The 18,724-nt window shown below is 44.9% G+C and overlaps 1 protein-coding gene across 1 annotated transcript in view; it reads left to right on the forward strand.

The window, feature by feature from the left end:
• Positions 1–18,724, forward strand: part of LOC137509446 (scaffold attachment factor B2-like) — a 996,257-nt gene that overhangs the window by 642,899 nt on the left and 334,634 nt on the right. The window contains exon 7 of the mRNA XM_068233833.1: positions 14,416–14,706. Within this exon, the coding sequence (XP_068089934.1) occupies positions 14,416–14,706 (291 nt within the window). The remainder of the gene's footprint in view (positions 1–14,415; positions 14,707–18,724) is intronic.

The following is an 18,724-nucleotide window of genomic DNA, read 5'->3' on the forward strand; positions in this document are numbered from 1 at the left end:
CCCGCATCAGGCTGGCCACACTTGTTGCATTCCGAGCTGATACCACGGCCCATTTTAGATAGTTTGAGTGGAGTATAGTATACTTGATGAAGCCATTTAATTTGGATTAATTTATCATTTGCACTTATCACACTAGGCATATAGAAAGTTTCTACTTCTGTCCAATCGGCTACACTGAATTCGCAGTACTCGTTTTGCCATTTAGATTTAGCTATTTCAAACCTGTGAAAGCCTGTTTTTAATGACAGAGCCAGATAAAATCTAGAAATCTGTTTAGAGGTGTCCTTGTTGAGAACCATCAGTTCCAGCTCGGAAGGCCCAATACGCACCCCAGAGATACCCATCTGAGACCTAATAGCATCTCGGAGCTGAAAGTAGTGGAACAACGAATGTTGGGGGAGACCAAACTCAGATCTAAATCTAGCAAAAGTTTTAAATTCCCCATTAGTAAATAGATGATTAGCGTATTTAATCCCAAGTTTGATCCAGAATTGGCTATCTTCCGAAATCAGAAATCAGAAAAATGTATTTCGCCAAGCATGAGGGGTCATGCCCGGAATTGTTTTTGGCACAGTACAAATAGCTCAGGAAGAGTACATAGAGAGAGACAGCAGTAAACAACAGGCAACAGGTTAACAATACATTTGTAATATACAACACATTCCCAGAGTGTCCCTGAGATGTCAATAGTTAGTTCCTGTGGGCCGCTCCTTGGGGCTTGCTTTGGTGGTAGGATGTGGAGTCAATTAAGGAGGCTGACTGCCGAGGGGAAGAATGAGTTCTTGTGTCTCATGGTCTTAGTGGAAATGGCTCGTAGCCTCCGGCCCAAGGGCATAAGGTTGAAGTAGCGGTAGCCTGGGTGTGAGGGATCACTTGCAATTCTCAGTGCCCTGGATCTAAGTCTTTTATTGTGTAGTAGAGCAAGAGAGGGGAGGGGGCACCCAATGATCCTCTCTGCTGACCTGATGACCCGCTGTAGTTTGTCCTTGTCATCGGCAGTGGCGCCAGCATACCACACCAGGATGGAAGAGCAGAGGATCGACTCAATGGTGGCGGAGTAAAAGCTGGTTAGAATTTCTTGAGACATGCCGAACTTTCTCAGCTGGCGGAGGAAGAAGAGCCTCTGCTGGGCTTTCCGTTGGGTGGCAGTGATGTTGGTCTTCCAGCTGAGGTCGCTCGAGATGGTTGTACCCAGAAGCCGGGCACAGGGTACTCTGGTTACCTCATTGCCGTCAATGTAGATTGGCGGTGGGGTGGGAGCAGACTTCCTGAAGTCGATGATTAACTCAACGGTCTTAGCAGTGTGCCGGCTGGCCACTCAGTTGTTTCTGAGTATAGAATATGTAGCAACAAAATCTTGGAAAAGATATTCACAATCTTCTGGTGCTATGCACTCCACTGCGCGCTCAGTGATGACCTGTGTAAAAACGACTTCACATAGCGTAATACTGTATAATCAAAAAGCCCCTGATGAGTCCTGGTGACGAAACGCGTAGGGCGGAGCCAGTACGCCTGACGCAGGTCACGTGGTTGGAGTTGCGGAAGTCCGGAGGCGCGGGAGCCGGCAGTGCGGGACGCCGCGAACGGCTGGAATAAGTTCTCAAGCGTCTGGAACCGAGGGACTTACCGCTGTGACAAGCTACTCTATCCCCCAGAGGGATCTTGTAAGTGTTCTGAGTGCGCGAGAGGCGCAGTGTGTTTTTTTTATATTGGAACCGACATACTGCGCGATGATGTATTTGTATGTGTTTTATTAAAGGCTGCTTTTTATCAGAATTGGATATGGTCACTGAAGGTCTGAGTGATACATATGTGCTGATGTGAGATTACCACCTGTGATTCGGTGGAAACTATCTGGTGAGCCTTTCAACCTTTAGGGGAGCTGGGATCACGTGTGAGCACCTTATCACTTGCACTGAGGAGTGTGTTGTACTTTTTGATTATACAGTATTACGCTATGTGAAGTCGTTTTTACACAGGTCATCACTGAGCGCGCAGTGGAGTGCATAGCACCAGAAGATTGTGTATACTCTATACAGGAGAGACCACAGCGCACTTAGAGGAACTGGATGGGACTCAGTTGATTTTATATAAAGTTGTGTTATGGACAAACTATAAGAGAATTGTTATTATCAGCAAGGGCAGCGCAGCATTTTTAAGTAAGATTGGAAAAGATATTGTTTGACCTTTCTGAACAGGAAGTCAAACTATACTGGACTGTCCAGACCTTATCTAGGTATAAAGAATTACAGTACGTGACAAGGGGCTTCCGCAAATATTCTGAACCCGCCCAATATAGTGATGATCCACTGTTTATGAAGGAGTGGAATGAGGAACACATACGCCACTCACAAAGAAAGATGGAAATAGTATTAACAAGGACTGAGCTTGAATATAAACAAGTGGTGGAAAAACTCTCCCATCTCAAAACGGAAATTCGATCACGTTTTGATGAATCCAAAATGACTGCTTTACTTACTAAAGTGGAAAAACGCCTTATCCCTATTCAGAATGAGATCCGAGATAGAAAACAGAGAAAGTTCCTACGGGATAAAGAGGACTATAAGATCAATAAGGTGTTTGATTGGGCGAAGGGGCCTCCTAAAAAACCATGGCCCAAACCCACAAAGCCAGTTAGACCCAAGACCCCCAACAAACCCGACAAACCCAGTAATCCCAGATCCAGGAAGGGTAAAGGAAGTGGGGAAGGTTGGACTACAGATTCTGGGTCAGAAGTATGGGGGGGGGGTGGAGGAGTAACAGCCGCAGGGTTCTGGGGGAGCCGGTGGGGGTAGAGGAGCCCGTCCCAAAACTGGGGGTCACCCTTTAGGCGCAGGAAGAGGAGGGGGAGAGGGAGGCATAGGAGGTCTCCCCAAAAAGAGGAAACACATACAGTGGAGAGGGCAGGAGTAACATCTATGCTTGATTTCCAGCACGAACCTCCAAAGCCGGACCAGGATCGTCAGGATGAACTCAAAGTCATTAATTTGTCGGATGTTTCCCTTTCTGAGGACTGTCTCTCGGTCCTATCCAAGGGACTAAATTTTTGCCTAACCAGTGATTTTGATATCTGCCGCTTTGAAATTGATTTGACAGAGGCCATAAGAAAAATAAATGTGCATAAATTCTTTAAGAGCAAAAACGATGCAGTGAATGTGACCACGGGGATAGGGTCTCTGGGTTTCAGCGTCAGCGCTCCTCTTGACACTAAAGACGAGGCCACCTTACAGATTTTGAGGGACCTCCTTACAGAAAGTGGAGAGCAGGAAATGGAAGAGGAAAATTGGGAGGGGAGTGAAGGCGACAAAGTGGTACGCTTTCGGAAGTCTAACTTCAATCCACCCATTACCCCAGGAAGCCCTCTGGATTTTTTTCCAGAAGGGGATTATAAGGGAAGTTAAGGCCTGCATTTACCCCAAAGATATTAAAAATATAACAGAGGGTGAAGAGAGGGCGCTGAAATGGCTGAAATCCAGGGACGACTTGATATGTAAACCTGCTGACAAAGGGGGCAATTTAGTTATTCTCCCTAAAGACATGTACTTAAAGGAGGCGTATCGCCAACTCGAAGATGCCTCAACATATCAAAGATTGGATGAAAATCCGGTCGAAAAAGATAAGGGTCGTATGAGGACACTTTTGAGAAGGGGTGTAGAGCTGGGCTTCCTGAGTAGAAAATTGGGAGAGGAACTGTTTACAGAGAAGCCCCGGTATCCCTTGTGGTACTATCTACCTAAGGTACACAAGACGTTGGTGAACCCACCGGGGAGACCGATTGTCTCCGGGGTGGGTTCACTGACAGAAGCTCTTTCTAGATACGTAGATCACAGGCTGAGGCCATGCCTCAGAATGGTCAAATCCTTGGTACAGGACACCGTGGACATCTTGAATGTCCTTGACGGTTTCCATTGGCAGAAGGGTTTTCACCTAGCAATGATAGATGTGGTTAGCCTGTATAGCCGCATCCCACATGAGGCGGGTATACGGGCAGCCCACCAAACATTGGGCAGATACGGCAAAACTGATGAATTTTCTGACTTTCTGTGTGACTGCCTGGGCTTTGTGTTGACCCATAACTCCTTCAAGTTTAATGGTCAGTGGTTCAGACAGGTGTCTGGAACCGCAATGGGTACCCCTGTAGCCCCCACCTACTCGAACCTGTTCCTCTCGGTTTGGGAGGATGAGACCATCTGGTCCCCTTCTAACCCCTTTCGTCAAAATCTGAGACTGTGGAGAAGGTACGTGGATGACGTCCTTGTAGTCTGGGATGGTAGCTGTACTGAATTCAACAGTTTTATGGAGTGGATTAATTCCAACCACGTAAATATGGAGTTCACATCGCACTTTGGGGATAGGGAAGTGGAGTACCTTGACCTCAAGGTGGCGATTGAAAACGACCAGCTAATAACCAGGGGTTACAGAAAAGAGACAGCAACAAATAGTTTGCTGCATTTCAGCAGCTATCATCCCAGACATGTCAAGGATGCCATCCCGTACGGCCAATTCCTAAGACTTAGGAGGAATAACAGTACGGAGGCGGACTTTGAATCACAGGCGGATGAGTTGTGTCAACGACTCCTGAATAGGGGGTACCAACTCAACTCTGTATTGCAAGCCTTGGATAGAGCCCGGGAAGTCCCTAGGGGTAGACTTCTAGCTAGGAAAGAGAGAAAATGCTGCGGACCACGCAGGTTTAATTTTGTATTTGATTATTCGCCCCTTTCTGATAGAATTCGCCAAGTAATACACAGACAGTGGCAGATGCTCAATTCAGATACTCACCTTAAAGATCTTACTAGGCAGGCCCCCAGAGTCAGTTTCCGCAGAGGTAAAACGTTAAGGAAAGTTTTAGTACATAGTGATGTAGGCAAAAATGCCGTAGCAGGCACAGAGAACTGGTTGACTAAAAAGAAATGGACCGGCAATTTCACCTGCGGACGATGTAGTGCTTGTCGTTCCCTAAAAAGGGGCGTCATTGTACAGATGGGTGCGGTCACATGGAGGGTCAGACAGTTTATCAGCTGCCGCACTAAAAATGTGGTCTATTGTGTCTGGTGTCCTTGTGGACGTTACTACATAGGCAAAACGGTACAACCTCTGAAGGAACGATTCTTACAACATAAAAGATCAGTGAAAAATGGGGAGGGCGCAACTCGACTTATAGAACATGTAAGGGAAGTTCATAAGGCCAATGCAGGTTGTTTAACCTTTGCAGGTCTAGAAACAGTGGTTAGTGATGGAAGGGGCGGGCATCTGGATGATATATTGCGAAAAAGGGAGGCCCTAATGATTGCACGTACTGATGCATTGGGTAATCTTGGCTTCAATGATAGAAACGAGATCAATGCTTTTTTTAGATAGGTTAGTCCTGTAATTTTATCTGCACAATTTTTTTTTAAAAATAGGCTATCTGTCTCCACCTGTCCTCAATTGTGGTAACCCCCCCCCCCCTCCCTCTGGGTAATGAGTGGGTGGGTACCAGTACCTGTATTTAGGTGAAGGAGTGGTGTATGAGACAGGCCCCACGTGTCCTGAGGAGGCGTGTTCACACGCGAAACAGCTGTAGACAGGGGGCATATGTATACTTGGAACGTCATGATTAAATAAAGAGGAACTTCAAGGAGTGTGCCAGAGTCCGCCTTTCTTTTGTATACATGTCTTAGCAGTGTTTAGCACCAGCCTGTTCTCCCTGCTCCAGTTGCAAATTCTCTCCACCTGCTGACGGTACTCCTGGACATTGTCCTTGGTGACAAGGCCCACGATGGTGGTGGCATCAGCGAACTTGATGACCTTGACAGAGTCTGTCTCCGATCTGCAGTTGTTTGTGTAGAGGGAGAACAGCAGTGGTGACAGGACACAGCCTTGGGAGGCTCCAGTGTTCGTGGTCGCTGCCTGGGAGTGGATCTTGCCCAGTCTGATGACTTGGGACCTGTTGGTAAGAAAGTCCATGATCCAACGTTGTAGACTTGGGTGGACTCCAAGTGCAGCTAGGTCCCGTTGGAGAATGCTTGGGCATATGGTGTTAAAAGCCGAGCTGAAGTCTAGGAGTAGTATTCGCGTACGTTAAAAAGGGGCGCTGGGAAAAAAGGGCGCCGGGTTTTAAACGATAAACATGGATAACGTTTAAAAAATATAATGTACTATATTTCGTTTAAAAATAATGTTTTATAAAGTTATAAATCATTAAATAATGTGCATGAAATTGGCAATTGTGAAAACGTTAATCTTCCGTTTAAAAAGTGAAACGTATAATAACGTTTTAAAAAAAATAGTAAGTAACCCTCCCTGTACCTACCCCTAACCCCTAGACCCCCGTGTTGGTGCCTAAACCTAAGACCCCCCTGGTGGTGCCTAAACCTAAGACTCCCCTGGTGGTGCCTAAACCTAAGACTCCCCTGGTGGTGCCTAAACCTAAGACTCCCCTGGTGGTGCCTAAACCTAAGACCCCCCTGTTGATGCCTAAACCTAAGACCCCCCTGGTGGTGCCTAAACCTAAGACCCCTCTGTGATAAGCATTAATAACGTGTGAAAAAAATATTGTGCTGTTTTTCGTTTAAAAATAATGTTTTAAAAAAAGATTGTACTGTTTTTCGTTTAAAAATAATGTTTAAAAAATTATAAATCATAAAATAATGTGTAATCATGAGAAGCAGTTATAAAACAGTAAAAGTCTCCGGGCGCCGCTTATAAAACGTTATTTTTCTCCGGCGCCCTTTTTTCCTGTCGGGCGCCCATTAAACGATATTTATTATGGGAGTGAATGGCGGCGCCCGATTTGTCCACTTGCCTCAGGCGCCCGAATTCACTGTTCCCGTAGTATTCTGGCATACGTGTCTGGCCTGTCAAGGTGTTCGTTGATGAGCTCCAGGCAGATATTGATCGCATCATCGGTGGACCTATTTGCTCTGTAGGCGAACTGGAAGGGGTCTAGGAGGGGCGAAGTGGAGAGCTTGAGGTAGGCTAGGACCGCCCGCTCCATGGTTTTCATGATGACGGACGTCAGGGCCACGGGCCTAAAGTTGTTAAGTTCAGTGACCCCTTGTTTCTTAGGGACAGGTATGATGGTTGACCTCTTGAAGCACGCAGGGACCTTGCCCTCACCCAGGGACTTGGTGTAGATAGCGAAGAGGATGGGGGCAAGTTGCCGACAGCAGGTTTTCAGACAAGCTGGAGATACTCCGTCGGGGCCGGGGGCTTTCCTGGCATTTAAGGTAGATAGGAGGCGCTGGACCTCGGCTTCACTCACCATCGTGGGCAAGGGCAGTCTCAGGGTGTTGCTTGCTGGGCATGGAGGTGGGGGAGTCCGTACCTGGTTCCCCTCCGGTTCTTCCTGGTGCTCGAACCTGCAGTAGAATCTGCTAAGTTCCTCTGCAAGTGACGGGCTGGGTGTTGCATGCTGGGGTTGGGGCTTGTAGTTGGTGGCGGCCTTCAGCCCCTTCCATACAGCGCGTGAGTCGTTTGAGTGCAGGTTGTCTTTTATCCTCTCGGCATACTCTCTTTTGGCAGCACTCAGCTTCCATCTTCATGAGTTCAGGCAGTCGAGGATTCGCCCATAGTGGAGAGCTAGGGGAAATTATATTTTCTGCATTAGTAAATAACTTCTCTGCTGAGGTGTATATTTTTAATGAAGAGTTAAGAAGGGAGGTCCCCACTTTACCTGGAGTTACACCCCTATATATTATATTAGATAATGCCTCATATGAGGTAGCGATATCAGCTTCTAAGTTCATGGATACGTCCATTCTATCAGCACTCATCCATTTTTGAATGACTCCTAGTTTGGAAGCAAGATAGTATAGGCGAAAGTTTGGGAGTGCCACACCACCAAAAGCTGTTGGGAGGCGTAGGGTGGATAATGCTAAACGTGGTGTGGAATTTCCCCAGAGGAAGCCGGTTACAATGGAGTCTATTTTATTAAACTGCCTTTTAGGAATGAAAATTGGAGAAGCCTGTAATACATATAACAATTTGGGAGCAAAAATCATTTTGATTATTGTGGCTTTACCCACGAGATTAAGTGGAAGCTTACTCCAGGTTTTAAATTTGTTCTCCTGTGCAGCTAATAGAGGCATAAGATTACATTTTATATAGTCCTCTAACCCCCGTGTTATATTTACCCCAAGGTATCTAAAGGATTCAACCACCATAAGTTGAGAGGAAGAGTCTATTGCCCCCAATGCAGCATGATCAATTGGAAATAGGACCGATTTAGACCAGTTCACTTTTAGGCCTGATGCCTTTTCAAATAATTTGTATATTTTAAAAACTTCGACCAACGATGGACCGGGATCTGCCAAATACAACAGGACGTCATCCGCATACAGTGAGATACGTTCTTCCAGTTTATGGACCTTAAGCCCACAGATAACTGAGGATGTCCTAATATATTCAGCGAGAGGTTCCATCGCTAATGCGAATAATAATGGGGATAGGGGGCACCCTTGTCTAGTTCCCCTGTGAATCACAAAGGGTTCTGAAATATATGAGTTGACCCTGATTGTTGCGCGCGGACAGGCATATAAGATATCAAACCACTTCCGGAATGCTTCACCAAAGCCCATCTTTTCCAACATTGCCCTCATGTATGGCCATTCGACTGAGTCAAAGGCCTTGTGAGTGTCCAGGGACAAAATGACTCTGGATCCTTTGTTGGTATGGGGAAATTGTATATTAGAAAAAACACGTCTGATATTAGCTTTGGTGGATCTGCCAGGAATGAACCCTGTCTGGTCCCCATGAATCAGCTGGGGAATATATTGATTAAGCCTCCGAGCCAGAACCTTGGCTAGGATTTTAGCATCGATGTTTATCAAAGAAATAGGCCTGTACGACTCGTAAAGATCAGGGTTTTTATTGGGTTTGGGTAATAAAACAATCAAGGCTTCATAAAGAGAGTCAGGGAGTCTGCCAATATTGAAAGATTGAGTAAACAGCTTGGCCAGGTGTGGAATGGAAATTGGCTTACTCCTGAGGTACCACTCCGCCGGGATACCATCCAAGCCCGGAGTTTTACCTCTCTTAAAGGATTCTATGGCTAGGGTAATTTCGGCCTCAGATATGGGCAAGTCCAGCTCCAACCTCGTTACCTCATCAAGACATGGAAGATCTATTTTATCCAGAAATTCAGAAATAGAGCTTAAATCATCACCTATGTTGCTAGAATAAAGATCCGAGTAAAAGTGAAAAAACTCTTTAGCTATTTCTGCTGAGGAGGTGCAGAATGTACCTACACTGTTTAGAATTCTTGGTATAGCAGTCGTTGAATCATTCGATCTCAACATGTATGCCAGTAATTTGCTACATTTATTACCAAACTCAAAAGTTTGCTGTCTGGATATAATCTCCCTCCGTTTTGCACGTGCCACCACTTTCAGCTCGTATGATCTCCTTGCCAAAGCTCACTCCTCATATGTAGTTGACCCAGGGGCAAGAATGAGTTGCATTTTGGCTTCCTTTACTTTTTTTTCATTAAAAGCTTGTGAAGCTTGGTCATTTTGCCTAATTGTTGACATTGAAGCTCTAAATGTCCCCCTTAAGACTGCCTTACCTGCATCCCAACATACATTAAAGTCAGTTGACCCTGTGTTTTCCTTCCAAAAATGTTCCATTGACTCTTTACAAGGTATTAGAATTGTTTGATCTTCAAGCCACCACGGTCTCATTCTCCAATGTCCCGATTGAGAGGAGGCCAAGCAACGAATGTCACAGACCATTGGAGAATGGTCCGAGATACCATGGGACAGGTACTTTATTTCCTCTATCAGTGGCAGAATATCTCTGGTGCCCATACACATATCAATACGAGACATGGATTTGAATTGATCAGAATAACATGAAAATTCAGAATTTTCGGGGAAACGCCATCTCCAGATATCAGTGAAATCTAATTTTGACATCCACTCATTAAGAGCAGGGAAAGCGCGAGAACTTTTACAGAGTTTATCTTTTTGTGGATCAAGCACAGCGTTAAAATCTCCAGCTATCAGGATGGAGTTATCAAGTTTGTCTCGTATTTTACTATGCAGGGCATCGAGAACCGAGACTGAGAAGGGGGGAGGGATATATAAAGACACTATCGTGAATTTATTCCCCTCTATGATGACTGTGACAATCGTAAACCTGCCCGCTGTATCAACCTGGACGCTATGAACCGATCCTGTAAAATGTTTACTGAGTAAAATTGCCGTACCCCTTGAGAAGGAGGAAAAATGGGAAACATGATAACCAGCTATCCAGGGCTTCTTTAAGGAGAGCACTCTGCCACCCGTGAGGTGTGTTTCCTGTAGGCAAATTATATGTGGCGATATTTTTTTTAAATAATCAAATACCAATCTGCGTTTTATCACATCGTTCAAACCCCTGATGTTCCATGATACTATACGTAAGTTAGCCATAGTCATACATTTTTATACAAGCGGAACATGTTGGTAAATTAACCTCAATGGAATAAAGTTGTAGGGTCCCCTTAACTAACCTAAACATCCCAACTACCCCTAACCCACCCCACTCCCTGCTCCCAACTCCAGGAAGTTTCATTCCCCGAACTTACTTTAACTTGGGTAACTAAGGTGGCCAGCCCTCCCTACCCGAGTTAAGTAGAATATGCATTAGCCCGTGTTTAATAAGTAATTACCGGAGCCATGTTTCTGAGGGGGAAGTACGTCTGCTATAATTCAGATCACTTAAACTATGGGATTCTTGCACATAACATAATAATAGGTTATACCAATTATCCGTGTGGCTATAGACATCTGTAACCAGCTTATTAGACTCAATGCACAGTGACCTTAATATTCAGTTCAATGAAATTGCATAGAATGTAACTTTCACAATAACAGCTCGACAGTCAGAAATATAACTTAGTGAGCGGAGTGATCTTCTTTTGTTACATGGGGAGACCTTGAGCATCCAACCATTGGGACACCTCTTCCGGAGAGAAGAAAAAGTGCACTTTGTTATTCTTTATCACTTTCAGTTTTACTGGAAACAACATGTTGTATTGTAGTTGGTTGTCACGCAAACGTTTCTTAACTTGGATAAAAGTGGCCCTTTTTTTCTGGGTTTCCAATGAAAAGTCTTGATAGATTGAGACTTTAACCCTGTTATAATTTAAGTAGGCCTCAGTTACTTGGCCTGAGTTTTATGTAAAAGGCTTGTCCGCAGTGTATGCCTTTAAAATAAATAGAGGTTTTGTGATGCAGGCAGAGGCATCTCAGGGTCTGCGTGTAGCAGAGGATACACGCAGATACTGAGAACATGTTCCTAAGAGAAGGCCATCGGACTACTCTGACCTCAACCACAGGAACAGAAAACATTGGTTATGTTTACTAAACATCCACGGTCCTGCATCTGGGTCAAGTGCCTCATTGATTATTAACCGAGTAGGCGGGTATGATGACACCATGAGTGGGTCCACCAATAGACTGATATAGGGGGTGGCGAAGATGATGTCATATTTAACTCTTTCCTAGTCGGTATTAAATCTGGAGCGAGCGATGGGGAACTCACTTCTGCTTCTTCCTTCCGCACTAGCTCGCAATACTGACTGGAACCCAATTATTTCTCTAAGCATGTTATTCCTTTCTGTAATCTGATATAATGTATGCTGTACATAGGTAGTCTAGCTGTAACATAGAGTAGATACAAGAAGACCTGGGTATCTTCAGTAGGAAGATACTCAAGCAGCTGTAACGCAACATGGAAGTCTGCTTGGCCAGGAGATGAATGTATCTATCTGTATTTCTGTAGTCCTGAATAAATAACGTAAACATTTAAGAAGCCTGAGAAAGTCTATATCCTGTTTGCGGTGTGGAGAGTCAAGTGATCTCACAGTCTGTGAGACGTAACTGTAAGAAGTTATTGGTGTCGAAGCAAGGTGATATAAGAACAGTTTATAACAAACCCCATCAATAAAGAGATCAGGATGGTTTCTAGCTTCCCGTAAAATAGCCACCTTATCCCTGTAGTTGAGGAATTTCATCACAATGGGGCGAGGGGCAGCCCCTGGTTTTGGCGGGCCCCCCGGAACTCTGTGCGCTCTTTCAATCGCGTAGGCATGGGACACTTTAAGATCAGGAAGGGCATCTTTAAACAAGTTCTCAAAAAAAATTTCAGGTTGTAAACCCTCCGCTTTTTCAGGAACTCCCACCAACCTCAGGTTATCTCTGTGAGCCCTATTTTCAAGATCATCTAATTTAGTAGAATGGGCAGATGAAGTGTTTGTCACTCTCTGGAGATTTTGCTGCATTGGTGCAACAGAATCTTCCAACCCACTGATTCTGCGTTCTACTGCAGTTGTACGGTCCTTTACTTTAGATAGATCGTGTTTAACAAAGGAAATATCAGCCTGTATAGAGTCCAACCTTGTTGTAAGTGATGTATGTAGGCATTTTATAGCTTCCATGATCTCAGCTCTAGATGGTTCTTCCCTAGGCTGTGAGCCTCCCTCCATTAATTCCTCCGTTATTTCTTCCCCCTCTCCAGCAAACACATTCCCTTTATTAGTCCAGCTTGAGGGTGACCCCTGTTGTGACCCATGTTGTGACCCAGGTTGAGAGGCAGGGAAATCTGCTTGTGCGCTACCCCAAAGTGTGTTAGGGGCCTTTGGTGAAGTAGAAGTGGGTCTGGGAGACGCTGCAGCTGCGGCCTGTGTCACACCCTCCATGTCATCCTCACACGGCTTTTCCCCATTTTGTGAGGTCTTTTTCCCTTTCGTTTTGTCCCTTTTAGGCAGGGGGGTGGAAGCTGGCTGGATCTTACCGGAGGAGTGTGATGGTGATCCTTCTGACCGAGAAGAGGAGCCCGCATGGGGGATCGTAATCTCCGTCACCGCGGCCTTGTCTGTGGATGTTGCAGGAGCGCCGGCGCCATCTTGGGTCGCATCGCGGGCGAACCGCGTGAGCTTTTCTGCCGGTCCTGCCTCCTTCTGTGTATGTTTGGTGGCCATCCCTCCGCTCCGCTGTGAGCCCCTCAGTCTCCGGGACCAGACTGAGGCTGGCTGGGCAAATTTAAAAAGCAGGATACCGCAGATATGCTCACGGGTATGGGAGAGCTGGGGATCCGCACGTCCTCACAGCTTCATGGCAGGCCACGCCCCCTACCCATGCTATTTTACGCATGGACAGTGTCTATAGTCTGCGCAGCCTGCATGCCTATGTATCCCCAAGCACTATTTTCAAGTGATCCCCGCGTGTGTGTTCTTCATGCGACAATAATCACATAGAGTGGCGGTGGGACATGGCGTCTAGGTTGCCTAGCAACTCTACACACTAGTGTCACATGATCCCTGAGTGAGCGGTGGGCGGACTTTCCCACACTCACTCGGCTACGACGGGGGAGGAGCTCGGCATCCCTAGTAGGAGGTCTGGAGCGCAAAATGCGTTCCAGGCCTCTGGGGGCACAAGAAGCAGACGAACGTGCGGGCGGAAGTGACGTCACCGCCGCATCGCCGTCTGCCTGTTTAGCCTGCCGTTACATTTACAGCTTTTTTGAACTATAGGGGCAACCAATAGCCGATATGCACCTCATAACACACCCCCTCTACACATGTAGAGCACGCCCACTACCCCGCCCGCATACCCTCTGGGCTAATAGGATGAGGAACCTTGGCTTTCCATATGCAGCTTCGTGGCATATATACTCCACATATAGAGGTAAGATATGGAGAGCAGATACCACCCTAGAACCTGTATGATCATAAGTGGGTGGACTGTGGCAAACTTTCACCACACCCACTTGAATACCTCCCTCACTTTCGTTTCTCCTCTATATATATGGCTGTGCCCGACGGGGCACCTCAGCTCTGACTGGGGCTTATATGACGATGGGGGGGGATTTTGTAATATATGTAAATATGTGGTGTAGGCAATGTATATATGTACAGCACACTTTCTGATGAAGCCTTTTGGTGAAACATGCTCATGTTAAAGTCCTTGTACAGCACCTAGCACTTTGTATATGTTTAGACCCTCCTGTCGCTGAGCCAGTTTGGTATAGGGGCAACTGATTTCAGGTAGTCGCATCAACCAGCACATTGTGCTCAGTGGATAGCCTCCATTGCCCCTCAACCAACTGTTTAACTGTGTGGGGACAGCAGTCATTGAAGTGTGGGATAGCTACACCTTAACACACAGCCCTTGCACTGTGTAACTAAGGGGGATGAGCAAAGACCCCCACACTCGGACAGCAGACAGACAAATTGTGACCCACACAGGAGAATACCCAGAATTGTGGTGTTCTAACACAACTTTGTAGTGATACAGTAGAGTGATTAGCTCTACTATTTGTGCCTATAGGGCTATGTCCTTCTGGACGTCAAGTGTATAAATGTTATAATAGGTGCTAGTCTGAAAATATACAGTTATGTGAAGATTTTATTTGAAGTTAAACTTTTTACTGTATCATTTTTTGTTTTAGGGAAAGAGATAGAAGAGTAAGAGAGAGATTTATCATGATTCGTGAAAGAGAAGAACGAGAGAGATTAAGACGAGAGCGTGTTAGACTAGAATTCGAAAGGGAGAGGCTAGACAGAGAACGGATGGAGCGCGAGAGACTGGAAAGAGAGCGAATGCAAATAGAAGAAGAGAGACGGATAGAGCAAGAGCGCATCCAAAGAGAAAGAGAAGAACTGCGGCACCAACAAGAGCGTTTACGTTATGAACAGGATCGACGACCAGGGATGAGAAGATCTTATGATGTAGATGGAAGGTAAAGTTGTCTTGTTTCTGATTTACCCTTTAGATACATTAATAAGTAAAATGATTGAACTTTTATGTTTCCCAGTGAGATTTTTTTGCCAACAGAAATGGTTAATGAGATGAATAAATAAATGAATAAATTATGTTAGCTTCCCCGCTAATACAGTGCAAATTGTATGCAGCTTGGAATTGGACCAATCAAAATTGTCAGGAACTTCATTTAACCACTTGATCACTGAGGGGTTTTTCTCCTTTAGGACCAAGGTCATTTTCACCAGTCAGTGCTCCTCCCTTTCTTTCACCAATAACTTAATTACTACTAATAACAACAAAATGATCTATTATAAACTAATTGAACACTACATACATGCAGAATTAAGCCATTATTTATCAGCTAACTCCCTACTTGATCAGTTCCAGTCTGGCTTTCGCTCCAACCACTCCACGGAAACGGCCCTTACCAAAGTGGCCAATGACCTTCTTACACCTAAATCCAAAGGTCAATTTTCCATACTCATCCTTCTTGATCTGTCATCAGCATTCGATATGGTCGACCACACCTTACTCTTACAAATACTTTCAAATGTAGGAGTAAAGGGCCTTGCTCTCACATGGTTATCTTCCTACCTCTCTGGAAGGTCCTTCACAGTCTCCTACTCAGATCAGATCTCTTCTCCTCATGCTTTGTCTGTCGGGGTTCCTCAAGGCTCTGTCCTTGGTCCCCTCCTCTTTTCCATCTACATGCACGGTCTTGGTGACTTAACCATCTTAGCGGCTCGTCCATCACCGCCAATGGCTGCCGCTCAGGCCCTGCTGGGCCGATTTTGTTGAAATAAAAAGCAGCACACGCAGCCGGCACTTTGCCAGCCGCGTGTGCTGCCTGATCGCCGCCGCTCTGTGGCGATCCGCCGCTAGCAGCGGCGAAAGAGGGTCCCCCCAGCCGCCTGAGCCCTGCGCAGCCGGAACAAATAGTTCCGGCCAGCGCTAAGGGCTGGATCGGAGGCGGCTGACGTCAGGACGTCGGCTGACGTCCATGACGTCACTCCGCTCGTCGCCATGGCGACGAAGTAAGCAAAACACGGAAGGCCGCTCATTGCGGCCTTCCGTGTTACTTCTGGCCGCCGGAGGCGATCAGAAGAACGCCTCCGGAGCACCTTCTAGTGGGCTTTCATGCAGCCAACTTTCAGTTGGCTGCATGAAATATATTTTTTTTTTATTTAAAAAAAACCCTCCCGCAGCCGCCCTGGCGATCTTAATAGAACGCCAAATCAACTCATTCGGGTTTCAATACCACCGGTATGCAGTCGATACGCAACTGTACCTCTCGGACCCAGACCTTAACTCCCTCCTCCCTGACTGCTTGTCTGCTATATCCTCCTTCATGTCCTCTCGCCTCCTAAAACTTAATATGAGTAAAACGGAACTAATAATTTTTCCACCGTCTCTGGCCACCTCTCTGCCTGAAGTAACTATAAATGTTAATAACACTCCCATAACTTCAGTTCCCAAAGCACGGTGCTTGGCGGTAATATTCAACTCTTGTCTCTTTTTTATTCGTCATATTAACTCCATAACCAGCTCCTGCCATCTCCAACTCAAAAATATATCTTTCATCCATCCCTTTCTCACTCAAGACGCAACCAAAATGTTAATACGTGCTCTTATAATTTCTCGTCTGGACTACTGCAACGTACTACTTTGTGGACTACCTTCTAACAAACTGGCCCCGCTCCAGTCGGTACTGAACTCAGCTGCTCGTCTCATTCATCTTTCTTCTCGATCTTCCTCTGCTGACCCTCTCTGTCAAGCTCTTCACTGGCTGCCAATTAACCAGAGGATCCAGTTCAAACTCCTAATCCTAATCTACAAATCTCTCCACAATCTCTCTTCCCGGTACATATCCTCACTAATTTCTAGATACAAACCCAATCGCAATCTCAGATCTGCACACCATCTTCTGTTGTCCTCCTCTAGAATCACCTCCTCACATTCACGCTTAAAAGATTTTGCATGCGCTTCACCCCTTCTCTGGAATCCCCTCCCACAACACATACATCACTCGCCAAACTTTGTTACTTTTAAACGCTTTCTAAGAACTCATTTGTTCCGACAAGCATATGTGCTACCTTAAGCCACTTCCCTTTGTCCTAAGACCAAATTGCACTCCTACTAGGTATCCTAAAACACACTGCCTTTATATATTTTATCATATACTACCCCTCCTCTTGTTACCCCCCATTCCCTTTAGATTGTAAGCTCGCAAGGGCAGAGCTCTCTCCCCCTTTTGTGTCTTGGAAATCATTATACATTTTATTCATCATGTTATTTTTATCACTGTCATTACCACTTCTGTATTTTGTATTCTGTATGCTGTATAATGTTTTGTATTTTGTCACTAATTATGTATCTTGTATATTAGTGTACACCATTGTCTGTATTATGTACCCCATGTTTGTTTCTTACTTTGTACAGCGCCACGAAATACGTTGGCACTTTATAAATCAATAATAATGATAATAAAATTATCTATATCTCTTTTTTTTCGCCACTAATTAGGCTTTCTTTGGGTAGTACATTATGCTAAGAATTATTTTATTCTAAATGCATTTTAATGAGAATACGAAAAAAAAGGGGAAAAAAAATTGTTATTTTTACGTTTTCGACCATTATGGTTTTAAAATAAAGCTGTAAATAAAAGCCACACAATTTATTTGCCTATTCATCCCGGTTATTGCAACATTTAAAATATTTCTCTAGAGCAATGTATTTGGAAATAAAGGTGCATTTTTTCAATTTTGCTTCCACTAATTTTAAGCCCATAATTTAAAAATGAACAATACCCTCTTGACATACATATTGAAAAAGTTCAGTCCCTAAGGTAACTATTTTTTTTTTTTAACTGTCATTTTTTTTATGCAAAGATTATTTAGGTAGTATGGAAGGGTATGGGAGGGAAGGAGTTAATTTTAAATGTAAGTGTGGGTCTTTTTTATTAAAATAAATGTATGTAGATGTAATTTTACAATTTGCCCACAAGATGTCCTTGCACGCTATTTACTATTAGTGCACTGTACGTGAACAGGAAGTAATGCTTGGACATGCTACTTCATTCTGTTACAATGACGCAGACACCTCATTGATGCCAGCAATCATTAACACGGGGACTTAAATTAATGAATGTTAATGAATGAGAACTGCAATCCCATTCACTGATCTCCCTACTAATCGGCGGTGACGCAAACGAACATGGGAGTGGGCACAGCGGCGATGCAGCAGGCGGTATATCTACGCCCCTGGAACGGGAACAGTCCTCCCGCAGGGCGTAGATATACTGCCTGTACAACAGCAAGTGGGTAATTGGCCCATTTCCAAGCTGCATACAATATGCACTATATTTGCATGGAAGCTAAACTCATTTGCAACTCATTGACCTTTTATACTTATGCATATATGTTTTGTATAAAGTAAAAGTGTAACAGATGAAAACCGCCCATTCAAGTGAAGTTTTTGAATTACAATTTAATTATGTAAAAAAATGGAGTTAAACAGGAGTTTTTGTAAGTGTGTTAGTAGTTTCACCAATCCAGTTGGTTGTTAGTAGAGATTGCTCGAACCTCCGATTTTGGGTTCGCAAACGCCAACTTCCGCAAAAGTTCGCGAACCAGCGAACTCGGTGAACCGCAATAGACTTCAATGGGCAGGCAAACTTGAAAAACTACAAACAATGTTTCTGGCCACAAAAATGATGGAAAATATGTTTCAAGGGGTCTAACACCTGGAGAGGGGCATAGCGGAGTGGGATACACATCAAAAGTCCCAGGAAAAATTACGGCTTTGACGCACGGCAGCATTATACTCTCTAAAGGGCAGAAATCACATTACATTCCTAAATTGGAGGCATAAAGTGCTTGAAAACATCTTGCATGTGTAGACATGGATCAGCAGGTAGTGTAAGTGGTGTACTGCTTCACACTGACAGACCAAACTCACTGTGTAACGCACTGCAAACAGCTGTTTGTGTAGTGATG

This window comes from Hyperolius riggenbachi, chromosome 1, assembly GCF_040937935.1.
Source record: "Hyperolius riggenbachi isolate aHypRig1 chromosome 1, aHypRig1.pri, whole genome shotgun sequence".
NCBI lineage: Eukaryota > Metazoa > Chordata > Amphibia > Anura > Hyperoliidae > Hyperolius > Hyperolius riggenbachi.